General features: G+C 54.1%; 1 protein-coding gene across 11 annotated transcripts in view; it reads right to left on the reverse strand.

Moving 5' to 3' along the window:
* Positions 1 to 432: 432 nt before the first annotated feature.
* The window catches only part of FAM214B (family with sequence similarity 214 member B), a 38,508-nt gene continuing 11,671 nt past the window's right edge, over positions 433 to 27,269 (reverse strand). For 3 of the 11 annotated variants that reach the window (XM_038124898.1, XM_038124897.1, XM_038124893.1), the window contains 8 exons: positions 8,802 to 8,988; positions 5,933 to 7,215; positions 4,304 to 4,362; positions 3,897 to 3,993; positions 3,302 to 3,460; positions 2,871 to 2,939; positions 2,207 to 2,412; positions 433 to 1,904 (listed from right to left, as the gene is read on the reverse strand). In XM_038124898.1, coding sequence (XP_037980826.1) covers positions 1,751 to 1,904; positions 2,207 to 2,412; positions 2,871 to 2,939; positions 3,302 to 3,460; positions 3,897 to 3,993; positions 4,304 to 4,362; positions 5,933 to 7,051 — 1,863 coding nt within the window. In that variant the 5' untranslated portion in view covers positions 7,052 to 7,215; positions 8,802 to 8,988 and the 3' untranslated portion in view covers positions 433 to 1,750. Of the gene's footprint in view, positions 1,905 to 2,206; positions 2,413 to 2,870; positions 2,940 to 3,301; positions 3,461 to 3,896; positions 3,994 to 4,303; positions 4,363 to 5,932; positions 7,216 to 8,801; positions 8,989 to 9,322; positions 9,427 to 9,585; positions 9,674 to 14,436; positions 16,764 to 27,269 lie in introns of those variants that run through there. The other 8 variants (XM_038124891.1, XM_038124889.1, XM_038124899.1 and 5 more) reach the window with 6 other exon arrangements.

Genomic DNA, 27,269 nt, shown 5'->3' on the forward strand with positions numbered 1-27,269 from the left:
GTGCGCCGCCCGGATCGGTCCCTCCGGCTCCTCCGGCCGCGGCCCCCGGTTCCGCCCGCCCGCGATTCTGCACCGCCCCCCCCCCCCCCCCCCCCCACGCCGGGCGCGGCAACCCCGGTCTCGTTGTGGAGCTCCAAACGGACGTTTATTAAATTAGAAACGAACACGAAAAGTACCGGCACGGCCTTCGCGAGCCCGCAGGGCCACGGCGAGAGGGGCAGCCCCGGTGACCTGGGGGCGAGGGGGACTCCGGTGTCATGGCGGTCCCCGGGACGCGCTGGCCAGGGCAGTGGGGAGCGGCCCCCGCTGTTCGGGGGGGTCAAATCCACGGTCTAGGGGAGCCAGGGCCCCCAGTAGGGGCAGGTTCAGGTTTCCTAACCCCAGTGCAGCAGGGCCGGAGCCCCTCGGCTGCCCCCGGGCAGGGCAGGGCAGGGCAGGGCAGGACCTCGCCCTGCACCCCACACTGGGCTCTCAGCCTCAGCGGTGGGAGGTGATGGGGCCGGGCCTGTCCTCCTCTTGTTCTCTATGATGGAGGGGCTGAGCATCTCCACAGCCTGGGCTGGCAGGGGAGCCCTGCCAAGACCCTCAGAGGGCAGAGAGGTGATACAGACAGAATGTGCAAGCTTGTTTTATCTTGGCCCTGTCCCTCTGACTGCCCCAGTCTGGATTCTCCCAGTCCTGCTCCTGGGGAACCAGCCCAACTCCCAGAGTTTGATTTCCTCTGTTGCCTCCCCATTTCCCCATTTTTCTAAGCTGGGGCTCCCGACCATCCTCGAGCTCCTGATCACCCTGCTGGCAGACTCTGCCCAAAGCTGCCTCCTGCATGGGATTCACCCACACCCACAGACAGTGCAAAGTTCCTTTTTTTTTTTTTTTTTTTTTTGGCAATCTTCTCAGATTCACAGCTCACGTGCTCTGGAGGCTCTTGCCCAAAGGGCTATCCCCATATTCCTGCAAAGAGCTCCAGGTCCCCATTCACGTGGCAGCTGTGTCTCTTACCTTCAGGAACCTGGCAGTGGCCACTTCCTTGACAGCCACAGGTCTCTTGGGACTGGCTTACCCTAAAAGACTCAGAAGATAAGTAGAGGCCTCCCCAAGCTGCTTGTAGTTGGACTGGGCCTGCAAAGCTGGTGCCAGCGAGGCTCAGCCTGTCAGTGGGCTTTCAATACACCTCTGATCTGGGAGTTGCACCCTTTTTAAGCACTGGGTCACTCTCCCTTCCATGGGCTGAGGCCTCCCTGTCCCTAGTCATCCTCATAGTCCCCACAGCCCTGCCCGAACACAGGCAGCCTGGTGCAGGCAGGGCTGAGGGGAAGAACAAGCACAGCACCTCTGATCCTCTGCATGAGCCTCCTCTGTGCTCCCAGCAACAATAAATACTAATAAATACAAACTCTTCCACACTTTCTGCTCCCAGACCCGAGACCAGTGCAGGTGGTCTCACTCACAGCTCCAGTCCAACTCTTCACTCCACACCCACCCATCTCAGCCACAGCCAAGTCTCCAAGCTGGGAGCAGTGCCAGCAGAAGGCTTGGGCATGTCCCTGGAGTGCCAGGGCTGCTCCTCAGCCCCTGCCTCTCTTGGTGAAGCCCCCTGGGTGATCCCAGCCCTGCTGCAGAGCGTGGTGTCCGTGCTGGTCTGGAGGGTGGGTGATCTCAAAGCAGTGCTTGTTGGCCCTTTAGTCATCTCTCCCCAAAGTGCTGGGCTGGAGGCTCCCCAGTGGCCCTGGGGGGCGGGGAGTGAAGAAGGTCAGGCCCGGGGTGAGTAGCAGGGGTTTCGCGGCATCTCCGTGAAGGATTTCAGTTCGTAGGGGATCCCCGAATCCACCTCGATCGACTTGCGGGAGAAAAGCAGCCGAATGTCGTCATGAAGGTAGATCTTCCCTGACTTGGAGCTGTGAAACCTGCGTGGAGACGAGCAGGGCACAGGGACCTCAGGCTCCCCAGGTAAGGGCAGGGCATCCTCAGAGAGGGCACAACCCCCTTGACTACTTTGGTCCCTGGTCAATGTGGCCACCCTCTGGTTGCCTTCAGAGGGACAGAAACAGCTGCCCTTGGGCAGGGTGGCAGCTCCAACCTCCCCAAAGGAACAGCTGGTCCCTGCTCCTCCCCAGTCCCTCCTCCTGTCTTGCAGGCTTGGGACAAGACAAGAGAGGAGCCCAGGGATGCCCTTGCAGCAGGTCCCCATCCCCCTGCCATGCTTTACCTCAGATGCATCAGGTAGCAGAGGACCCTGCGGGGTGGGCTGGTGCCCAGTGGGTCACTGGGGGCCACTGTGGACCCCTCTTCCTCCCCCACGGGCACCAGGAAGATGCGATGGCGTAGGAAGGTCATGTGGTTGGCCGGCATGTCCTGGAAGTCGTATGTCACCAAGAACATCTTCACCACAGTCTTGTTGGGGTTAAATAAGGTCTGGGGGCAGAGGGGTAGGGGGTAAGAAGGATGCAGGGCAGAGATGAAGCATCTGGAAGCAGAAGCTGCTGGACCAAGAATCCAGCAAGCCCCACACAAGTCCTAGAGGGCTTAGCCTGAGTGCCATAGGTCAGTTCCTCTCACCCACCTTCACATGTGTGCTCCTCTTCCATCACACCCCATTCCCACTGCACATACACACTTTCCTGCCAAAACCTTCACCCACCTCTTCCTTCCCTGATTCTCCCATCACCTTGTCTCCTTGACAGCACCCTAGGTACCCTGTGCTCCCCTCTGTTATGCTGTCTTGGTGGCCGTGTAACCTCTCTGCAGGAGACACCCCTTCCAGATGCTGCCCTGCCTAACAATGCCATGGGGCATACCCCACCCAAGCAGGGCAACCAGAGCCCAATCAGCCCCTTCCCCACAGTGCTACTGCAGGCCAGGGAATGACTCACCACTTGGATGGTTCCAGCTTTGGGGACACTGTAACCCTTCTTTCCCAAGGCCTCCAAGTCAATCACTCCCTGGGGCAAAATAAACAGCATGTGAGAGAGGGAGAAAGCCAAGGGAAAGACCCGCTGGGAACCAGCATGGGCCTGAGACTCCCCTGCTGGAAGACTTGGCACAAGGCAACAAAAAGATCCCCAGCTCAGCCCCTCTCCAAACCAGGAGAAGAAACAGAGAGGTAATGACAATGACAACCATCAAGCAGCAGAGCCTGTGCATGTTCCCTCTTCTTTCCCTTTTTGCTTTCCTGAGTTAAGGACCGTTCCTGGCACGGGCAGCTATCTCCACAAGCAGGTAGTTGCTTGAGCCATCCTCTACAGCGAGGGGTTGCCCCAGGGTGTCAGGGTAGAGCCCCCCCAGCTCCCCCCCATCCATGTACCAGGAAAGGCGAGGGCGCGCTGTGTTCAGAGATGTCGAAGTAGGTGACGTCGACAGGCAGGGTGACATGCTGGGGACAGTAGGAGCCACTGGCACCAATCTCTGCCGTGAAACCCTCAATCCTCCCCGATGGTGCAAAGCGCCCCTTCAGGATGGACTCCTGAGAGGGAGGGAAGCGTTAGGGAATCTCAAACACCAGCACTACTCCCTGTCTCAATGCTCCAGGTGAAGTCATCCCCATCTTCACTGCACCCAGCTGACTGCTTGCTCTCGTGTGCCCAGAGACCTCACTCTGAGACAGACCCACCCTGAACTGCTGGAATAACACCAACCATCTAACAGGGAGAAGCAGAGAGAGTGCCTCGGCTCAGCCTCACAGCACCTATTTCAGCAGGTTCCACCGAAGGATCTGCTGGCTGAGTGGTCTGACTGTGCTGCTGGTGAGTCTGTGTGGTGGTGACTGCACACCAGGCCTTTTGGGACAATCAGCCCAGCCCCACACCAGAGCTCCCATCAGGTTCAGCCTCTCACACTCATTGCTAGCCTTGTGTGGAGTCTCCGGGACCCACCTACCCCCAGCAGATAGGCACCATTACCTCAAAATTGCCCAGCAGAGCATGGCTGACAGTGGTGGTGGCCCAGGGCACTGTGGGGGACCTAGTGCCTCTCCGGAGGCTGGTCCGGAGATGTCGCCTTGGAGTGAGGAGAGAAGACTGGTGTTGGATTGAAGAGCACACAGCCCTGGGGTGTTCATGTCCCTGGGAATCTGGATCCCTAGTCCCCCATACCTTTGCTAATGGTTGAACCCACTTTCCTACATCCCAGGGGAAGAAGAAACACCACCCCCCACCCGAATCTGTGGTCTTATGGAAGGGAGATACAAGGGCCAGGGCAGGGAAAAGAACTCAGCCCAAGGTGAACCTCCCAAGGGGCTGCAGGGCACTGAGGTGGGCAGGCACCCTGGGCCCCCATGACCATCCCACGGGGCTGCCAGGACACTCACGATTTGAGACGCAGCCCACTCTTCAGCCTTCTCCCGACCGCAGTGCAATCTGAAGAGCTCTGGAGAGGACACGAAATGGAGAACCATGTGAGGGCAGCAACCAGGGCCCATGCATCCTAGGAGGTGCCATTGTCCCTTGCCCTGCCCCATATTCCCATGACGGTCCCAGTGGACAAAACAGGCTCCTGTCCTTGGGCAGCCATCAGCGGCCACTGGAGGAGTGGCCAGCAGGGCAGCACAAGGACTGGGGTGTCTGGTGGGAATATGGGGCTGCCCAAAACCTCAAATGGCTCAGCTGGGAATGAGGATGTTGGTACGCAAGGGTACTGTTCCCTCTTTAGAAAGCAGGTCTCAGGAGCAGCCCCAGGGACAAGACAAGACAAGACAGAGCCATGCCATGACACCCCCTTGCGCCTCCCAGGGACTGGTGACACCTACAAGGACACTCCCTGACCAGCCTCGGAGAAGTTCTGTCCCCTGGTGATTCATGCAAAGTCCTCAGCAGTGCCACCAGGCAGAGGGGTGTGTTGCCCACCCCTACCCACAGCTGGGATCCTACAGCTGTGGGGTGGGGGGGTTAAAGCCACAGTCACACTGCAGCCTCCTTTTAAAGATGTCCCTTTTTCAGGGGCTTTCCCTTCTGGAAGCCACACAAAGGGTAGCACAACACAAAGGGATGATGGAGCTGGCTGGCATGACCAGGCGGGAAAACCCAGGGAAGCTGCTGGACGGCTTCACTCTGCAAGGACAGTGCTGGGGGCAGCTGGGCTGGGGGACAGTCATAAAAAAGGCAGGCAGCAATGAAGCTGTGTGCCATGGATGGTGTGTCCCAGCTCCAAGCAGCAAGAAGCCAGCTCTGACATCAGTTCCTGTGGGTCCCCACACCATGGGATGCCCCAGAGAAAAAGGAAAAGGTGCCAGGTCTGGCTTGAGCCTGCTGCAGCCTCAGCTGGCAGGACAGGGTGAGGGCAGGGGGCTGATAAGAAGAGCAGGGTAACAAATGGGGAATCGGAGGCAGCTCCTGAGCTGCTGGGGGGGTTGCAAACCTCAGGTGTCTGTCCCATTACTGAGAGCTTGTGGCACCTTGAAGATGTGCTACAGGCACCTCAAAATGGCAGAAAAGCCAGTGGCATCTCTGCACACAGCACTGGGCTCCTTGGTCAAAGCGTGTCCAGTCCCACTGCCTGCCACTGGTCACTTGCTCTAATGGGCATCATGGCCAGGAGATCAAGCCTTCCTCCACACATGTGACTTCCTCCTCATCAGGCAGGCAGAGGCCAGCCCTGTTCCCAAGCTTGCTGGTATATCATGGCTTAACATGAAGCCATCAGACACTGAAAGTGGCTTCATGACATGTCCAGCTCTCACTGCCATGGGGAGGCTGTCTCCAATCAAGGCTCTCCAGGAGAAAAAGGCAGTTGCATGCAGAGGATCCAGTGACTACAAGATGTCAAGAGCTGGTTAAAACAGACCATGTGTGTCAGGGCTGACTGTCAGCTGCTGCCTTACTCACACCAGTACTGCAGCTCAGGGACAGGACAGGGCATGGTGCCACAGTGGACCACACTGCCCACAAGCAGAGTTCTGAGCTCTGGGAATTCCCTACTTTCCCCCATGAGCAATGCTCACCTTGGCTGCAGGAAGCAGGTGATTCCAGAACGGAGCTCCCTTGGCATCAGTGCTGCGGCAGGCTGTGGGCACAGGATGGCATGGCAGGACCCTCTTCTTCCTTGCTGGTGGGGACAGGCTCTCATCCTCAGAGCAGGAGTCAGCCATAACCTCGCCAGCGGGCAGCAACTTCCTTTTGGCTGGGCAGGTGATGCTGAGCTGGCTGCTCCCACAGGGTGTCATCTCCTGGGAGCTCAGGTTGCTGGGCTCGGGGCTGAGTGCTGTCTGCGGAACTGGGGACTCCCTGCACCCATTGGCCACTGCTGGCCCTTCCGCTTCTCCACTAGCCCTGCTGGTGTGAGCTGGGCTGCTCCCTGGCTTCTCTCTCTTCCCACCAGGGTCCAACTGGGTTGTTTGTGCAATACGGTGCAATTCAAGGTGAAGTACATTGTGGCCACTTGACGGCTCCCCATTCTCTCCATAGTCTATGGGCTGATCCCCTGATGAGACAGGGCAACTGTCTCTCATGTGCAAAGTACTGCAAGCAATGTGCCGGGGCCAGGAGGAGGAGGAGGAGGAGGAGGAGGTGGAGGAGGAGGAAGAGGAAGAGGAGGAAGAGGAGGAGGAGACATCCTGCGACTTGTCCTCTCTGCTGGCCTTAGGGCTGTGGCTAGGGCTGCCCTCACAGCGGTGCTCCACCACCCGCAGCCCACTGTGGGAGAAATGCTGGGCAGAGCCACAAAGGGAGAGCTCCTCCACCAGCAGACCATCCTCAAAGGTATCATCATCATCCAGGGAAGGCTGCCCAGGGCCCCCATCCACCCCCCTGTCACCCCAGTGAGTTCGTTTGGGATCTCGCCCCCCCTCTGGAGTTCGCTGCTCGGGGTATCCCCTCTTGACGGCCGGCCGGGTGCCTGCCCGCTGCTCCGTGCTCTCAGAGGAGCTGGAGAGATGGGAGAAGATGGACACCTGGTAAACCTTCTGGCGCTTGATCTCTGTCTCATTGTAGCCCATCAGGATGCTGCGGTGGGTGCAGCACTGCGAGGAAGGCTCCAAGGGTGTCTCCCCCCTGGGCCGGGACAGGCTGGGCTCCGTGCTGCGCTCCGGGGGCAGAGACGTCTCTGTGTGGATGTGCCGCATGGAGCTCACTTGCTGGGACTCCGAGTGGAGCCCATGCAGCAGCAGGAGGGGGACTGTAAAGTGCCACAGGTCAGGGTGCAAGGGCAGAGGGTGGGAGCTGGGCCCCCTCTCACTCAGGATCTCTGTGTGAGCCCTCTACTATGAGGTGCTCTGCAGCACAGCATCTGGAAAAAAAAGAGAGCAGAAGGATGAGGATCAGCCTCAGATCTCCATCCTCATCCAGGCTTCCAGCTGCAAGGGACCCACTGGGACATGGCTCCTCACACAGCCCACTTGAATCTCCCTCTCTAGGAACAGGAAGAGGAACGAGGCTGATGTGCCTTTCTGGGAAACCCTGAGGCATCACCCAACTGCAGGTGCAGCATGCACTCCCTGGCTCAGGCAAGGAGAGAAGTCTCCAGACAGGCAGGAGACACCTGTGGACAAGTCTGGACAGGTGGGGAGGAAGAGGCCTGCCCTCTGCCAGGGACACGCTTGTGCTGTTGTGAAGCACAGGAATCAGGCAGGTCAGACCAGTCCCAGGGGCTCAGGCCTGTAATCACCCCTTTGGGCAACAGCAGCAACATCTCCCAGTGCTGGCCAAGACATCCTGCCCTGGCCACGTGCACTGAATGAGGCAGGGCTGGTGCCAGCCCCACAGCAGGGACAGGAACCTGTCTAACATCCCTGTTACCTCTGCCAACTTGGACCAGGCATCTCCAGCATCTCAGTCAGCAGCTGGGAGGTACCAGGGTCCCCATCCACCCACTCCTGCCAGCTCCAAGAGCCTGCCCTTCTCTGTGCAGCATGGTGCCTCACTTTTGATTTTCAGTCCAGTTTGAGAGCTGTGAGAATCCTGTCCACATGATGGTTTGTTTCAGGCATGAAAAATACTGAAATGGCTGCAAGAGCTGAGGAGATGCAGGAAAAGTCACCAGCAGACTGAGGACAAATTGCCCATGCCTAGCAGCTCTGCCTTTTGCCTATTTTTGCAGCTGTGCCTGATCTTGTGGAGCAAGGGCTTAGGGGCAAGTGAGCAATAGGGAAATTTGTTCTCCATGTGGATCAAAGTTATGTGGAGAATGAGCCTGCATATACTATTTTGACCCTGCTGGAATGTGGATGTGAAAATGGCAGGCCAAGGTGCTTGAGACCAGGGATTCTGTTTAAAAGGAGCAATAAAAGGTATAACCATGCACCAGGATATGTTGGGGACTGACTGGCTGGAAAGCAGCACAATAAAAAAGGCCTTGGGGGTCCTGGTGGGTGCCATGTTGACCATGAGCCAGCAATGTGCCCTTACAGCAAAGAAAAACAATAGTGCACCAGGCACAGGATTAACAGCAGGTTGAACAAACTGATCCTCCTTCTCTGCTCAGCGCTGGTGAGGCCACATCTGAGAGAGTGCAAAACAGGGACACTAAAAAAATTAAGGGAATGGAGCATCTGTCCTATGAGACCTGGGACTGCTCAGCCTGGAGAACAGAAGGCTTGGTGAGATCTCATCTAGGTATCTACCTCTGTAAGAGGTTCCCTCTGAATATCAGAAAACAACATTTTGTTTAACTGTGACCAAGCACTATAACCAGTTACCTAGAGACATTGCAGAATCTTCATCCTTTGAGATATGCAGAAGTCATCAGGACAAAGTCCTGAGCAATGGCTCTAGGTGGGGCTGGTCCAGATAACCTCCAGATGCCCCTGCCAACCTCAACACCTCTGTGTAGCCCACAGCACTGCAGCCCATCCTGGCTGCCCCACACTTACTTACCCCTGCTTGTGTCTGGATTAGCCTCCCTGCCCCGCAGCAGGCAGTCGTTGGCACAGCCAGCTGAAGATGCCTGCCAGTCAGGCACCCCCCAGAAGCGGCGTGGCTGACGTGGAATGGCTCCCACCATCACGGTGTGCCTCCAAACCTCTGCAACGTCCTCTCCAGCTCTTCAGTGTCCACAGTGGCTCTGAGGGGAAGGAAAGGGGGAGATGCAGGGCTGAGGTGATTCAGATGCTTCCTGGGAGAAGGGCAGGAGGGTGCTTCCTGTTTGCAGGGTCACGCAGGCAGGGAAGGCAGCATTTAGGCTCAGCCTTTCCCAGCCTCCCAAATCAAAGGCCACATATATCTCAGCCACCTCAGGCGGTGCTAACATCTTGATTTCCATTTAAACCACAAGTATTTTAAGCTAAGCTGTGAACTCTCATACCTGGCTTGATTTTACATCCCTTTTGCATGCCTTCCTGTATGAAACCCTGTGCATAGGAAGAGATTCCTCTTTCTTTCTGTCAGCCATTTCATACCTTGCTTTCCAAGACACTGCAGCAACCTCTGGGCTTCCAGCTAGCTCCTGGTCTCATGTTCACCTCCTCCCCCTTCCACCCACAGCACAGGACACTTTCTGGCCCTACAGATAAGGAGAAGAGCTTGGAATTGTTTTCTTCCAATATGAGATGCCTGTCAGGGAAGGCAGAAATGAGGAGCCTGACAGCCCCGAGCCATAATGGCCCCCCACCAGTTTTCCCCAACACAAAGGCAGCAATCCTTTCATGTGCACAGCAATCACCTGTTCAGATGTGCCCTTGATGCACAACAGAGATTTGCAGATGCAACACAGCTCCCCTGTGGTCATAATCCATGGGCAGCTTTGATGCCTGGAAGAGGGTGTGGAGAAGAGTGAGCTGAAGCAGCAGCTCATGGTGCAACAGCTTCAGAGTGTGCAGGAGCCCTTGGGCACCTCACCCTCAGCACCTCTGTGGCAGAGACAGCTCATGGGCTTCACCAGCCCAGGTGCCTCCAGGTAAAGGAGGAAATCATGCCTATCCCTAGGGATCATGCCCTCCCCACCTCCCTCCATGCATCCCTCAAATGGAGACTCACTGCAGCACCCATCCAACAGGAAGTCACTGTCTGGGCACCCCAAGCCAGCACTAAGTACTGCTCTGAAGGCTGGAAACAGCAGGGCCAGGCAGATGAACAAAAACCCCAAATGGATGCTCAGAGGCAGCAATACTCAAGTGCAATCCCCTTCTGGCATCCTGGTCTGGCAAATTCTGCATCCCTGCAACTTGCACGTGGGAAGCCAGCATCAGCTGTGCTCGCTGCCTGACCTCACCCACCCCAGAAAACAGGCTGTTCTCTCACTACATTTCCAATAAGATTTGTAATTACAGGTTGTCATGACCAGTGTCTGAGAGCTGGACAGCTCAAAAGCCACCGCCACTGCTGGCAAAGGGCACTGCCAGCAACCAGCCTGTTGAGATACAATACAACTGCACCCAAGGAGCACTTGCAGCAGGGCAAATCAGTGCTGCAGCATGACAAATCATGGGTCTAAAACCTCAACAAAAGCTTTTTGTAAAGACCAGCTCCTCCTGGCACCCCATGAGGTCTGCACCAAAGCAGGTAGGAAAGCAAGTGAGTGCCCTCAGCTGTGGGCGGATGCTGAAGTGGTAACATGCTGTGCTCTGCCTGCCTGGAAGGTTGCTGTTTCCCTCCTCCAACCCTGAGGGAGACTTGTACCATGACTTGTGTGGCACTATAAACCAATGAGAAGCAAAATCAGCAACCAACAGCAAGAATCAGCTTGGTGCAGTGGAAGAAAGAGTGCATCCATGCCAGAACACAATTTCACCTGCATTCTCTTCCCCATGTCCCACTGAAGTCACAGCCATTTTCTCCCCGGCAACAGCTGCCTTCGGAGAATGGATGTATAAGGACAGGCTGACCTGCTAGCACCACAAACCCCTCCCAGCTGAGTTCTGGACACCAGTCATCAGATGCTGCCAGCACCAGCCATTAAAACAAGGGGCTGCATCACCTTTTGCCAAGCCCAGATACTGCTGTTTGAAGCACCATGCTAGAAAATGTCAGCCCCACGCCAGGGACAGGAAAGTATCACCCAAAGTGTCTCCAAGTACACCCTGAGATCTCCTTGAATATCCTCTGGGAGGAATGCCCAACATCCTGGGATGGCAGCAGCTGGGGTATAGCTCTGCTTCTCACCCTTCTTGAGATGCAAGGGGCTGTGTATCCCAGGGAGGTTCTCTTGGCAGTGCCAAGTGCCTCCCAGGGCAGTTCCTCTCTGCTGAGAGCCCATCCAGCTCACAGCAGAGCTCAGCCTCTGATAGCACCAAGGGAGCCCACTACCTCCCCACAGAACAGCAACTCTGGGACCACGGCCTCCTGCACTCCAAGCAGGCACAGGTCACCTCTGCCTTCTCATGTCCTTAAGCCAGGCATTGCCTGAGCCCTAACTCTGGCCACATGGATGAGACAGAGCCAGGCCCAGGGCTTCACCAGCTCAGCTGAGCAGCACAGGTCCTTGTGGACACAGCACATGGGGCTCCATGTGCCCACACCAAGGGTTTGGCCCCTCCTAAGCCCAGATGATGCTGATTTTTTTTTTTTTTGGACAGTGTTCAGTCCATGCTGGTGCTCTAAGATAGGACTCAAAGAGCTTTGCCTCTTAAGGGAAGCCGATTCAGAGCTCTTCCACTCTCTGCCCTGCTCCTGCCAAGGCCCCCTCATTGCTCAGGGAACAGGCAGGGGCCTGTGCTTTTGCCAAGATCTCCCAGCACCTGGATCTAGACCTATGCCAGGCACAGCTTTCCTCTATTTCTTTGCTGGGGAAGGGCACCACGCTTCAACACCCAAGAAATACCCAGTGCCAAATGACCTGCAGAGAGGGAGCGTGTCCCAGGCACTGGGGCAGAAACCCTGTGTTCCTTGGGGACACCGAGCCACCAGAGCCTGACGTGGAATAACACAGCCAGGCCTGGTGGCGTTGGGTCAGGGGCTTGGCTTACCTGCTGGTTCCATTCCTATTAGCACATCCAGGGGGAAACCAGGATTAACAGACCATGGTCTCAGTCTGGAGGCAACAGAGCAGGATGGCGAGTGAGGGCTCCTGGCTGGGCAGCGCAGCAGCGGTACCGCATGCCGGGCTGCAGCCTGCAAAAGGATCTGCTGCTGTTCGAGCTGTACTGTGCCAGCCGGAGAGGAAGCAGGATGAGTGAGGGGCAGGGAGGTTATCTCTTATGAGGCAGAGCCCTTGAGAGCCTGGCAGGGCCAGTAGCACAGCACCAGTGCAAGGAAGAGAGCAAGAGCTGTGCCTGAAGTTGCCATCCTCATCCAGGGGAAATCCAGTGGCTTCCCAGAGCAGCACTGCCAGCCAGTCAAAAGGGACACATGGCCAGTGGACAAGAAGCTTTGACCTGGGCTCTGCTGCCTGGGACAGAGCATCCGCCTGGTGGCTGGCAGGGTGAAGAGAGGTCTTTGCAGAATTTAGAACACAAAAAAACCCCAAACCAATGCATAAGTGGCTTTTGCTGTCTTCTCTCCTGCTTCCTCTTGTGTGAAGTGCTATGGAGAGGCACTGGTGGCCTCACTGGGGGTGAAGCAGGAACCACACAGCCAGGAAGAAGAAGAGCCATCATTAGAAGAAGGCAAATAACCATCCTCAAAACAAGCAGAGTACAAGGCAAGAGAAGAGGCAACAGAAACTGCTGGAAACAGACTGTCTGGAGGATAAATCATAACTCTATTGGTCCTATCTTAACCCAAGGCGAAGGAAGGAAATCTAAGTAGTGTGAGCACAAACCCAGGAGCTCCCTGGCACAGGCTTAGAGCAGAGCTTGTGAAGTGCCAGCAGGCAGAAAGTTTCTGTCACAACCCTGAAGGATGGCAGCACTAACAGCAATGCTGCCACCAGAGAAGGGTTCCTGTAGTCTGACAGATCAGGGATGTCACCATCAGGAGAGAGACAGAAATGTGAGGCTACCAGCACTGTAGCAGAGGTGGCAATCCCATGGAGAAGCTGAGTAACAAGATGCTAGAGGAGCAAACTGTGCCTGAAGGGGAAAATGACCACTGGCCATGGCTCTGGCACTATCCTGGAATTCAGGTCTGGGAGGAAGGAGCTGACACTTGATGGAAACAAGAGAGAGGAAGAAGGAGAGGGAGGGGGAGTGGATACAGAGGGAGGGAGCTTCCTTGCCCCACTGCAAGGGCAAGTGCTGCTCTCGAGGGTCCTCAGGAGGCCTCCTGCCATGCCAGATTGATGCAGCTGCAGAGCCTCATTCAGTGCTAGCCCCTGCTAGGAATGGAGAGGAAGCCTGAGCCCAGAGAGGAAGGATGGGGCAAGAGGTATTGCCCATGTCACAAGTGCAAGCTCCTAGAAACCACCAGACATAGCTTTTACAGAGACCAGATATCTCCCTGTGCCCACAGCACCGCGTCCCCGAGGTGCTGCTGCTCCCTCCCATCCCCTGGGAGGTGGCACTGACAGGGTGCAGAAACCCCCAGGAACAGAGCAGCCCTCTCTGCAGTGCATCTTGCTGGGGCTCCAAGCTGCAGCAACCTCCTTAAGGGCTGAGGTCTGCCCAGCAACATGCAGTGCCTCCCCAGCCCTAGCACCACACTCAGGTGCTGCAGGGACTGAGCTCTTTTCCAGTCAGCCAAGTCGGGATAACACAATGAAACCTCTCCTGGGAGCTAGGGGAGCTGGAGCAGAGCTCCCAGCCCAGGGAGTTACCCCTTTCCTCTGATGCCCCTCATCCTGGCACGGATTGCCTCTGCACACCTTTCCCAGGTGCCTGGCTTGCACACGGCGATGCTGACAATAGCCTGCGGCTGGGAAGGGGGGTTTACAGGGTCTGCAGACAGAACCCACTATGCGACAGCCACCTGTGCAAAGCTTTACCCCACGTCCAACCCCCTCTCCGCCAACCTTCCCTCCACGCACGGCTGCCCCTCTTCCCAGGAAAGCGCAGTCAAAGAATGAAAAGCAGCTTAAAATCCATCAGGACAATCGGGTCAGCAGCACCCCCTGCCCACCCAGCCCCGCAGGTTCAAACCTCTGCGATACAGCCCACGGCTGCCCAGCTCCAGTGTTCGACCGGGAGCTCAGGAAACCTGCAGCAGGCAGGGCAGGGAAATCCCATGCAGCAGCCGCTTACGGGGAGGACAGCCCAGGTTGAGGACAGACCTTTGTCTCTGCCTGCCTGTCTCGCTTGCTCGCTGCCGGAGGAGGAAGAGGGGGGCGGTGGGGGACAGTGAGCAAAGATAACACCCCTAGGAGGGATGTCACAGCCACGTTAATCACTTGGAATTCCAGCCAGCGCGCCGCAAATATGGGCAGCAAATGGAGATGCTCAAAGCTCTAAAATAATTGGATCCTTTCACAAGAGCCGAGCCCAGAATCCAGCACAGGAATTCAGTCCCCGCTGGAAGTCGAGAGATCAAATACATAGAGAGGCAGGCTCAGCACAAGGCAATCCTGAGCCACGGCTGTATCCAGCTCCATAGCCTTTGGCGCTGCTTTAATCTCAGGTGCCTTCCCAGCGGGAGCGAGGGAGGACCACAGTGGAGAGCCCGAGTGCCCAGCTGAGGACCGGCCCCTTCCCATCCAACTTACTCGACTTGTGGCAAGGTGCAGAAGCGCTGTCAATGCAAAAGAGGGTTTTGTGAGGGAGACCAGCTGCCTCGAAGCCTTGCCCGACCGGAGGAACGATCCATGGGATGGAGACCCCTGAAGCTGCTGTTTGGCCTCCGCTGCCCTGCAGGGGATTTGCCTGGCCCGGCAGGATTCCCAGCCAGCATCACATTCCCAGCGAGACGCACACGCAGCACATGTAGGCTCCTGCTCGGCGCCTCAACGGCAATGAAAAGGCACAGAGGCTTCTGCCAGAAAACAAAGAGGCAGCGGCAGAGCTGGGGGTGGGGAAAACTCTCCGCTGCCCAAGAGGATCCCTGCAGAGGCAGCAGGATGCTGCTAGGCTCCACCGCAGCTATTCACCCCCGTTAGCCCGAGGTGGCACCTACTTGCCCGACACAGGGAGTCGAGGGTGGGCAAGCCCCTATTCCCCTCCCCAAGGCAGCACCCAGGTGAAAAGTGCTGGAGGACATGAGCCAGGCCCAGGGCAACAGCTGTCCACAAGCAGCAAATTTCCCTGTGCTGGCTCCACAGCATAAAAAGCCGTGTCTTTTCACCTCGGGGTAGCTGCTGCACAGGCGAGGGTGCAGCCAGCACTGCACCTGCAAGCCCTGGGGAGCCCCATGGCATTGGACTTGTGGCAGCATAGCGGCCTCAGCAGTCACTTTGTGGCAAGAAAGAATGTGAAAGAAAGCCCCCGGCCACCCAGGCACTGGGACATGTCAGCCAGCTCCCTTCCAGCCCTCCTGTCCCTCTTCAGGGGTGGTGGCCTGAGGAACAGGCCCAGGGGACCTCAGCCACTGATGACCCTTGCAGACTGGCTGTTCCAGTCCAGAGCTTGGTGCCAACTGAAACCAATGGAAAATTTTCCACTGTGTGATTACCAGTCACATGCCTGTGCAGCCAGTCATAGAATGGCTTTGAGAAGGCAAATGGATCTGGCCAAGGGCAGGGACCACTTCTGGTCTGAATTTGCATGACACCCGAGGTCTCTGGCCATGACCGAGGCACCAATGCACTTCCACAGCTCAAGTTCAGTAAGGATGTTTGTCCAAGGGACACATTCCCCAGACCCAATCTGGATGAGGCCCTCACCATTCTAAGTGATCTACAAATTTTAGCACCAAGAGTTCCTTTTATCTGATGTCCCAAGAAGAGGAATAACACCCTGCAGTTGGTGTCTGCATCAGAAGCCCTGCAAACTGTATACTAACCTGTTTGATTCAACTCCAGTGGAAGACAATCACTTACAGTAACTCCTCTCCTGCCAGCTCCCTGTCCTGGGCTCTGCACCATGGGAAGCATGACCTAGGTGTGCAGCCTGAACAGCCCAGCCCCTTTTCCAGCACAATTAGCTGAGTACAGAAACAGGAGCCTCTGACAGAGAGCTCCCGTGGTGACGTGATGTTTTGCAAGCTGGGAGAAGACAGCAGAGAAATCAGCAGGTGATGGAAGCCCTGTTGCTCCCACCTCTGCCATCTCCTCTCTTCTCCCTCTGTCACCACTGCACACAGCCACAGGCATCCAAAGCCTCCTTACCAAGCCACCTCCTTCTGTACCCTGATGCCCTGTAGCCATTCACAGTGCCTAAACCCAGATGCACAACACTGCCCCTTCCCCACATCCTTCATCCTTCCTTCCCCACAGCAGCTGGGCTCTGTATCCCCACAAGTATGCTCCTGCTCATTCTCACCTCACCCTCAACCACCACTGGACCCTGTCCTGTTTCCACAAATCCCCAAGGCAAACCCCCAGCTCTCACCTGCGCCCTGTTGCCTCCTGATTGCTGCAGTTCATACCTCAACTTACCCCAGGCTCCTCCCATTCCCGACTGTCACACACCCACAACCCCACCAGCCCAAGCCTCCTTGCACACACTCCCCTGATGAGGCCCTGACACCTAACAGACCCACAGCACCATCACCTTTCTGTACCTCCCCAAACAGTCACCAGGCACCTCAGGGCAGTGGAGAAAGTCCCAGGGATGCTGAATTGCTCTGATCAGCTCCAGGTGTCAAAGCTACACGTTTGAAGAGGGAGTAGGCAAATGGCTTGCAGTGGGGAGGGCAGCAAGGATTGTGCACTGGAGCATTTGCCCCATGGGAACTGCCCCTCCCCAGTGCAAGCCCTCTTGCAACACACTTCCCTTTACTGTAAGAGCCCTCCAAGGGAGGTGCTTGAGCACAGGCACTCGGGCCTCCTGCTTGGTTACCAAGCTGCAGCCTGCAGATAAGGCTGCAGCAGCTGTGGGGACATTCAGCATCTTTTCCACTCCCTGCTCTAGACATGTACGTGGCACAGGGGGAGGAGATACCACACACCCACCCACACACACACACACACACGGCTGTGCACACCCACCCAACCCACCCATTTCCAGCTGCGATTTAGAAAGGCTCAAGTCTAGCACAGGCCAGAGTGATGACATGTGCTGGGCAGGTATTTGGGCCATAAGGGTTTGGGCTTTGTCCGTTTTTGATTTTAAGATGATTGACACAATCAGGGTTACTGCAGGGAAGGAGTATTTTCACCATGAATTGAGTAGGTCCTGCACCTTGTCATAAAAAAGGAAAACCTCTCTTTCCTGTCAGACTGAAGGTGAAACACCCTGCTGGACTTAGGAAAAGGGTGACACAACTGTCATCTAAACATTCTCAGTGTTGCCTATAATGAAGGCAGACAGTGTGAGCAGAAGGGAAACATGGGGTAAGAGGGACTGTAGGCGTATCCATTTGAAGGGCAGCAGGAGACACAGCCCAACTCCTATTGCACCCCATGAAACAGCAAACCTCGGGGTCCACACAGAGTGAACCACCTCTGGGACCCCACAGACAGCAGAGGCAACTAAGTCAAAAACATCTTCAACCTGGTGGTTGATCCATGCCCTAAGGACATAGATGTCCCTCTAGACGTCACCTTCCTAGGGAGACAAAGCCTGTGAGAGACCTAAGAGCTCTCCATGGCCTACCAGAAACCAGCTCATCTTCTGCCACATAGCACTTGCTCCTGCAGCTGGGAACAGACCTCGGGGACCTCTTGGCCCAAACCACCAGATCCTGCTATCCTGCTGCTGCTGATGTGCAGGAGGGTACTGCAACAGGGTAAAGCCAGCATGCCCAGAGCAGTATTGTGCAGTTATGTGTGGACTGCCAAGGAAGGGAGAGCAGAGCACACAGGGCAATGGCAGCCCACTGTCAACAAGCCCAAGGGATAGGCTGAAAGGAGCAACTTCAGAAGGAACCTGGGGACTAACATGGTTTTTGAGAATGTTCTAGACCTTGAAAACTCACATGAAGGGAGCCCAAACTTCCACCCAGCCTCTGCCAGATGAGAAAGCAGATGTAGCTACTGCTGCAGGTCAGCTTAACCCAGGCGCCGAGGCTACGAGCAGACCCCCTTTGCTCTGGTTCATTACTCTTGCAGACAGGACAGGCCAAACACTGTAAACACCCTCTGAACACTTACACACCAGACATGGGCTTCTGCAGCATCAGACACCAGGTCAAAGCTCAGAGACACAATAAATCACAGAGCAAAGCTGCTCCTGAAGACAAGGCTCATAAGACTGCCAGCAGCCAGCCTTGCAAAAGGACAGGATCAGGAAAAGAGCAGCCATAAGAATAAAAGGCTGGCAAAGAAACAGAAAATACTGGGAGTAAATAATTCCTTCCAGACAGTCCTTTGGGCTCATCTCAGCATCCATCTGCTGAGGATGGTCAAGCAGCTGCAACCTTTAAAAAAGCTACCAAGTGACTTCCTTTCCAATCACCACTATCTCTGGGACAGGCACCATGGGGAAGATAAACTTTCCATCTGGAGGGCTGGAGGCCAGAATCCTCATGAGTCTTCCAAAAACACCAGCAAGCCCCTACACATCACAGCCCTGCGCTTCCAGCAGAACAAGGAGAATGCTTTACATCCTGGGCTTCACTGCCCACTGGTTTCTTGTGCTCATGTGGGAAGGAAATAATGCAGATTACAGAGAGATGGGTGCTACAGCTAAGAGAAGCTGGGACAAGTGAATGAGCTGAAGAATGCTCCTAAGGCAGTGCCTCCATCTCCCACCACTGCTAATACCATATAGATGAATCGAAGTGAGAAGAGGACAGACAGTACAAGATCCTGAGCCCTCCATGTACATCTAAGCTGGTCAATCCAATAGTCCATGAGATACGGCATTGCCAAGCAACCTGAGAACTGCAGAACTGAGAAACAACAGTGGCAAGGGACCTCAGAGAGTTTGGGTCCAATTGTGTTAACAGCAGGGCCAAGTTCAAGCAAACTGCTTGGGGTTTGCCCATGCCAGGGGCTGAAAGTCACCAAGTGTGGAAACTGCCTCCCTTCTCTGGGCCCTACTCCAGAATCAACTGCCTTGCAGGGAAATATTTTTCCTAATATCTAACTGGAATTTCCCTCATGTGCCATTGCTTCTCATCCTGCCCCTGGGCACTTCCCAAGAGAGCCAAGCTGCAGCTTCACTGCAAACCCACAGCTTACAGCAGCAGTAAGAGGCCCCTTCACTGCCTGCCCTCCCCCAGGCTGCACAAGCCCACCACTCTCAGCCTCTGTCCACTGCAGCACGCAAGAAGCCAGAGCTCCAGCTCATCTCTGGAGACTGTTGGAGCCTGCTGGGCTCCATCCTGCCCAGCCAAGGGTGCCACCAGGGAGGATGGGAGGTACCTGCACTTGCCTGTCTTGGGGATGTTGAAAAAAGAGACTCATCTCAACCTGAGATCAGCAGAAGCTGCTTGTGTTCAAGTACCCTGATCCTTGCTCTGGTTGGTAGCAATACCACTGCCTGCTGCAACACACCTACATTATTCTAAGACAGAATTCCCAAGTACCTGCTCCAAGAAGTTTGGCCCTAGACACAGAGAGCTTTGGTTGTGCTGCTGTAGCTCTGATACCAAGGCTGCCTCCACCATGCCCATGAGGGACCTGTCTGCAGGAGTGATAAGCAGGACAATTAGGAGTCCAACTTGGCAGAGACCAGCTGTGTTAGATGGAAACCCAGCAGTCCAGAGCAGGTCCCTTGATGACAGAAGCAGCCATCTGCAACCCTGGCAATACCCTCAAGGGTCTGCAGCAGAGCCCAGGTCACACAACGGGTTTTGGAGCCAACAACCACCCATGTCCACAAATCTCCAGTGTATTATCTGCATCCCTGCTCTTCCTCCGTGCTGTCTTCACTCAATCCAGAGATATTTGTTTCTCATTCTCTGCCCCAACAAGTATCAGTCATTTTCCCTTACTGCATCTGCTCTCTCAGACAATTGGGCAGGATCTGACCAGTACAGAGACTTGCTCATCTTGCCTCGGGCTGGCTGGATACCCCGCTGCCTGTGTGGGGATGAAGATCCACCTGATTCACTGGAGGCAGGCATACCTAGTCCCTGCACTCCCTTGCAGTGCTTTGGGAAAGCCTCAACACCAAAGATGCCTCAAGCCTCTCCAGGACAGCAAAGTACCCATAGCTGGAGTTCAGCATGTAGCTAAGATCCTGGCCTGTTCCCAAGGTACAGGCATCACCTTCGCCTGCTAAGCCCTGTGGCTTTCCCAGCTCTCCTCTGGCAGGCTCAGCCCATCTCCCAGGCACTCAGCATGAGCTGCCAGACCCTTGGGCTCCCTTAAAGCCCTGTCCTACACAAGCACCTGCCTTCTGCTTCCCACTGACTCATTCCCCTGTGATTCACCCCCTCCTGACTAACCCATTTCTGCCACAGCCCCATGCACCAAGGGAGTGTGTGTGTGTGTGTGTGTGTGTGCAAAATGGGCAATTTTGGACACACACACACAGACTCTGCAAGGCAGCAAACTGCTCAGGGAGCCTGGCCTGGCCATGCCAGAACCCTTGCCCCTGCAGCACCCAAGAGGGTCAGGGGTGACACTACTGGCTCAAGTCCATTGTGGGGAGAAGGGGCAGAGGCAGGCTGGGAGTGCTGCCAAGATAAGGAGCCATGCTAGGGGAGGGCCTCCTCCAGGCTCCGAGACTGCCTTCCAGGCAAACCCATTCCCTTTATCAGCCCAACCCTGCTGGCTGTGGGAGGGTTACCCAGCACTGCCACAGCTCAGATCCACAGGCAAGATGTCTGCCAGCTAAGCTGCCTTTGGGTACAGCCAAACATGCTCCTCCAGGCTGTGCCTCTTGCTGTTTTTACTCTCCAAGGTGGACAGATTCTTGAGAGACATAAAATTATTTCTTCTAAGCATGGCTACAGTCAGCTGGCATCAGCTAATGCTGCTGTGCATGCAGGGCCCACAGGCTTGGCCAGTTCCTGAGTGTGGACAGTGCAAGTCATGCACATGGTCTGTGTACACACAGATCCTCGGCAGGCTGCTCCTCTGACCAGCAATTCCCTAATGCTTGGAGCTGAGGCTCAAATAGGCTTTGCCCCACATCCTTTCTTTCCCCTCTTTTCCACATCCTGGCCTGTTCCCAAGCCACACACTCTGCCTCCACCTGCTAAGCCCTTCCAAGGGCTGTCCAGGTAACCTCAGTCTCCTCAGAGGGACCAGAGCAGACAGAGGTAACAAGAGGAAGATGGCACTGTGCAGCTGTGCCAAGCCCAGCGAGAGCTGTGGCACACCCAGGGGCTCTGCACATCCCTCTGTGTCTGAGCACAGGAGAGCTGTGGTGTGAGCACGAGATGCTGCTCCATGCAGCAAACCCCATCACAGACCTGCGCCCCTGCCTGTTGGAGCTAGAAGATCCATTTCAAATTGACTACAACAGAAAATTACTGGCATCACACAGACTCTCCTCTCACTCTTTCCTCTCCACATCATATGGGTCACAGTCATGCTGACAAGGGACCCTGGTCCCTTCCACCCAGGATGCCTTGGCCATCTGCAGCATTTTGCCTGCAGCCACACACAGGATGCTTGGGGCAAGTATACTGCAAGAGAACAAGTCAATCAAGCATCGTGTCTTCACCAGGGTCACGCAGCCCCAGCTTAGACAGAAAGCCCTGACACCCAGGAGTTAAGGCCAAAGTAAATTGTATTTTGGCCAGGGAGCGAGGGACAACACTTTGGGCTGGAATGTCACATATTAATAGGCACAAAGAATGATTTTCTGCCAAAGCTTAGGATTGTATGCCAGAACTGCTGCTTCTCCCTGGACTTCTAAATTTTTGATCCTCATTATGTATACACAGAGACTCTTCTCTCTTCTCAGGACAACAAAATACACATTTTTGTCCCACGGCATCCTTATGGGCTCCTGCAGCTTCCCCTGCACAGCACAGTACCCCTCCTCTCATCAGGATGCTCCAGTGCTTCAGGTCCCTTCTAGGGAAGCAGGGGGAGATCCATAGTGCTCAGCATGTGCCAGCAGAGCCAACACCATGGCCACAGTGTCACTAAGGTCACAGCAACTGGCCAAGCTCCTGAATGAAACTCAGCAGCCACCAGCAGGGCAGACCCAGCAATTTAAATGCACATGCTTAAATCAGCCTACCACCACTGAAAAGATGGGCTTGTCTACAAACTCTGGGAGGCCCTGAGAGAGCAGCAACAAATCTGTATGAGCTCTTGGACATGGTCAGCTCCCTGACATAACCCCCGAGCACAGGGGAAGCAGAAGGACTGCCCTACATCCAGTTAAGCAGCTGGGGACTGATCCAATTTAAGCCAGACTGACTGACTTTTGAGCCAGACTTCCCTGCCACACCCTTCTTTGTGAGTAACAGAGGGGTAACACCCCATCTGCAACACCCCTCTCCAGCTGGGATTGGAGAAGGAGCAGAGCAGAGACAGCCAAGCTGTTCTTCATTCTGACATCTTTCCCACACCAAGGGGAACTCTTGCAAGGGCCTCATGTTCCCCTTCTGCAGTCCAGGTGGCTGAAAAGAGTGGCAGAGTGTTCACCCAAAGTACAGTGAGTAGACTCTGCTGTCTTCAAACAGCACATTCCAAGTGAGCAACCTGGGAACGACCAGCAGAGAGGAGCCCAATTATCCACCTTTATGTTTGCTAGTGCAAGCTTCTGCAGCATAGGTGATGCCAAAGGACAGGGTGAGAAGAGAGGATTTGGAGCAACAACAGATGAAGGAACTCATGCTTTCTCAAAATCAATGCTAAGCAGCAACTAGTCCAGGAAGTTGATGCTTCTGCTGAAACAGTTCCTGGTTAATGAGACAGATACACAGAGAATGACCCCAATAAGAGGCTGGCTACCAAGGTGAACAGATGTTTGGGTTTCTGAGAGCTCTAAAACAAGCCCCCCTTCTTATGCAGCTCTGTGCTCCCACAGTCCTGCCCTTCTAGTGCTTAAAAAAGTAGAGAAGCCTCTAGACTGCTAACTTAAGTGGTGGCTGCAGAGACCCTCATGAGATATTAACTTTAATCAGCTTTCATCTCCCAGGCAGAGCCCAAACAGTTCTTTGCTCCAAAAAATCACATCTGAGGTCACCTGATCCAACATAAAGATCAGAAGTGGAATTACTTTAAATAAAAGATCAGAGTGGGGGGAGCACACCTGTGCCAGTGGATGGAGCTGAATGGCCAAATGCCTGATAAGCTGGTACTTAAAACCTGAAAGTTTTAAGGACTAAACCTCTAAACCATGTTTTTCCATACGTCTTGGGTGTGTTGGGTGGATGGCTCATCCCATCCAAAGCTCAAGACTGAAACTACCTGTGTCCACTCTCCATGTTGCTGCAGGAAGGGAATCAGACGTTTCTGCTATCCATCTTTTCCGTAGCTCCTTTTGCTGGACCCTCTGCTGCTGTGCCCCTCAGGGACATCCTGAGCAGACAACATTAAGAAGAGGGGCTTGGAAACCAGCTAGAATTGGGTCTCCTGCTCAGCTGCACATGAAAAATCCAGGTCTAGTTCAGGTGGAATGAAGCTTCCTGTTCTGTCAAGGCAAAATGTCCCTGTAGGCACCAGAGATGCTCCTCTTCTAAATTTTGGAAAGATCCTCCCTTACAGGCACTGCCTTTTACCCTCTCCTGCCTTCACCAGCCCTGAGCAGCCTGGAGAGGCCCACCAAAGTTCTGGGTACACCAGAGGTGCTGCTTATTCAGGTGTCATGTGTGGGGCAGCTGTAAATGCAATAGGGGGAAGGAGGTGGAGCAAAACCAAACTACCCAAAAATCCCAGGAAGAAGGCACCCAGCCTTGTGTTCAGTCATTATTTACCCCAGGACACAGTTCCAGTTCTCACCTGGTCTTAAAGCTCTCCACTAAGCTGCACTCACTGACTTTCACAATTTCTTTTCTCTCTGCCCCACTTCCAGCAGGGACCTCAAAGGCTGCAGCCTCCCAGCAAAAGGGTCTCCATGACCTTTGTAATTCAACACACTGGGAAAGGCTCAATCAATTCCCTCTATTCCTAGGCCAGCACAGACCTTAAAAGCCCTCTTTGTTCCTGTTACAAACCCTATCCCACAACCATGGCTTAACCCTTAGGGCACTGCCTCAAATGAACAGAGTTTCACAGAAGGAAGGCGGATTGCAGCATCCATGGGAAGCTGGACCTACCCTCCACTTACAAAAGAGCTGTACTGAAAATCAGCTGGGGGCTCGAAGGAAGCATCAGACACACACACAACAGGGTGGGAGGGATGTCTCTGGCCATGCTTGTCATCATTACAAACTACTGTGCTTCACACTGCTGCAGCAACACAGACAGGATTTGGGCTCACACCTCTTTATAGTCACCTGGTTTTGCTCTGCCTGCCCTCAGTTCAGCAGATTTATTACAAAACATGCTCCATGCATGCAGATTTGGGGTTACACAGAGGAATAGGGATGAGGAAGGAAACAGCTGGGACTGGGCACCTCCACTGTCAGTCTTACAAGGACTCCTCTGCTCCTGTCCCCAGGTAGAGCCATTGCTCCATGACCAGGAGCAAATCAGAGCCAGCAAGGGATGCCAGGCTGTTACTACACAGCCTGCACACTGATTCTTGCCTTGTCTGAGACAAGCTCAGACCCACATCCAGACCAGCAGCCCAAAGTCACAAGCTGGGGAAGCAGTGCTACAGGACTGTGCATAATTATACACCCTGGACATGGGAATGCAGAGGACATGGAAGGTACAGCCAGGTCTCATTTCCTAGCATGATCCCTGGCACAGGAAAATGCAATATGGAGCAAGGGCTGCCAAAATCACCAGCTCTGCACCTGGAACAGAACTGCCCAACCACATCCTAAAACACCAGTTCCATGGCAGACAGAACCAGCTTGTACCACTGTACCCCAAAATACCACCCCGGCAGACAGGATGGGGTAGGGCCACCTTGCAGCACCCTAAAATGCCATTTCCTATCAGCTGCTGTAACTTCCCCTCTGCCCCTTTCTAGTCCTGCTCCACCCCCTTCCTTCTCTTCAGGCTTCAGGGAAACTGAGTCACAGCATGCTGACCCTGCCATGAGGAAGAAGATGGGTAGGCAGCCCCCAGCCCCTGGCACAGCGTGGGGAATGGAGCAGGGGTGGTACCGAAACCTCTGAGAACCCCAGCGATGGGGAGGGATTAAAAGGTACCCACTACATCAAGCTGTTTTCCCAATTGTGAATCTCCTCTGTTCCCACCTCTCTTAAAGCAGGAGTTGGCCCCAGTCTGCTGCTGGCCATATGGACTGCACCCAGCTCTCTGGGCTACACAAACTGACCCACGTGCTCTCTGCCACCAGAGGGGACCAGGACATGCAGTAACTTAGCATAGCCCAGAGGAAAAAAAAAAAGAAAAAAAAAGAAAAATAAAAAAAAATATGAAAAGACCGAGATAGAGCCTTATAAATCAGAAGAGTGCCGTAGGTCTCAAAAGGCTGGTGGGGGACTGGATGCTTCATTGAGAACAAGTCATGGCATTCTCTACCTTAAAAAATTCATGTGTTTGAGTAAAGACTTGATACTCTGGTCCAGCCCTAGGAGCTGGTTGGCTTCCAGGTACTGACCTCAGGCTCTCTGTTTTTATCACACACCTACAGAAACCCTTTTGAGGGCCTGCTAACCAATAAATCTTCCCAGGAGCAGGTCTACAGCAGTGTACACCCACAGTAGAACCTTCAAAATCCCTGACTGGTGCAGTAACAAACCACCATTCATCTATCTGCCTAGAAGACAGATAAGTTAAAGATTTGTTAATTCAGGCTCTGGGTCAGACATATAATGAATGTTATTAAAGTTATAGTTTCTTGAGCATGTTTCTCAAGACTGCAGTGAGGCCAAGAGTCCAGCATTGCCCAGTTCAGCTGGGACAAAGAATGGAAAAACCGAACTCAAGCTGCAAAAAATGAACAGCTATTACACTCTGCTCATCTGTAAGTGTCCTGGCATCTTTTCTCAGGCTTCTGTCTTCTTGACTGCTTTGCTCCACCTTCCCCGGGATTCTCTGAAAACTGACCCTTTCACTCCTCCCCGGGGAAGTGTGTTAAGGTGGTATTTGCTGTTATTGTCATGCAAAGCATAACATTATTGCAATACCCTTGCCCCAGCTCTATCTCCCATGACAGCAAAGTACTAGATGAAATTCATTATCCCCTATCACTTTATGGTACTATCTTTTAATTTCTCTGTTAACACACATCAGAGATGTATCGAGTTTCAGGCCAGCTCACTCCAAAGGAAATTCTCTAAATTCTCTCTTGCCTTACAGGGATTTGCAAAAACGATTCCTCTTCAGTACCAAAAAAAGCCCAAACCACCATCAAAAAGTAATTAAAAAACCCCAACCCACAAACCAAAAAAAAAAAAAAAAAAAAAAAAAAAAAAAAAAAAAAAAGAAAACCTACACTCCAAAAATAGTACTTGAAGGTTCACTTAAGGACAGAATTTGCCTCTTCTCTCCAGACCACCACTTTGGTCAGACCTTTCCCAGGCTCTGGAGGGCAGCATTCTCACTGCTGCTCAAACAGCTTCATCAGCAATGCTTGGAGTCCTGTAGCGAGGAAGCTTTAAGGGTGAGATGCCTGTTCCTTCCCAAAAGTGCCCAGTACATGAACACAGGCATTTCCTGGTAAACTGTTCCTCCCTGCTTCCAGCCTCTGCTACAGGGGTGGCCTCTGATAGCAGCCTTCCTCCGGAAACATCACTGCCTTTTGCTCAGTTACTCCAACACTGTCATATTGTAGGGAAACAGAATTAAACAGCTGAAATCTGTAATAAATCATTCCTACTGAGCTGCCAGGGAAATTGCTGCACAGAAGAAAGAGAAGAGCTGTAAGTCTGTTTCCTCAACAAATCTAAGCCACAAAACAGCCTTTGGTTACAGGGAACAGGCACAGCAGCAAAAGGGGCACTTTCAGGGCAGCAGATTGATGCCACCAATTTTTCTGTTCTCTCTCTCCATTTATTACATGGCCAGAACAGATCACGGCAAATACCTTAAGATCCCAGACTGTCAGCCTAGGAAAGAGGCTGGCAGACCAGACCTAGATGAAAAGCCTGAGAATATTCTAGTTCCTCAAAAACAGCTTATATTTTTAGCTTTTGCTGCTGTTAAAAGATGAATTGAAAGCAAAGCTCAGACTCCCTACTTGATGCCATAACTGCTTTATTTTGCTGGCAGCTACAGCAGAGAGGATCTTGAGAATTATGCCCTTTGTCCACTGCTGGCCCAGCTATGCTAATCTCATCAGCAATGCAAACGCTGGTATAGAAAGGGCTGAGTGGCAGTGCTGGCCTGACAGCTCCAGCAGCGCTGACTGGCAATAAGCAAACCCTGGTACATGGCATCCAGGCATTTTCTCCCGGCCTAAGTGGAGCTAAGGGTTGGCTCTTGCAAGCCATTGTTCATGCATCTTCCAGACAATCTGTACTGCACAGCTGGACTCAGCTACCTTCTCACAATTTAGGGAATGCAGGTAG

The sequence above is a fragment of the Motacilla alba genome, chromosome Z (genome assembly GCF_015832195.1).
Source record: "Motacilla alba alba isolate MOTALB_02 chromosome Z, Motacilla_alba_V1.0_pri, whole genome shotgun sequence".
Lineage (NCBI taxonomy): Eukaryota > Metazoa > Chordata > Aves > Passeriformes > Motacillidae > Motacilla > Motacilla alba.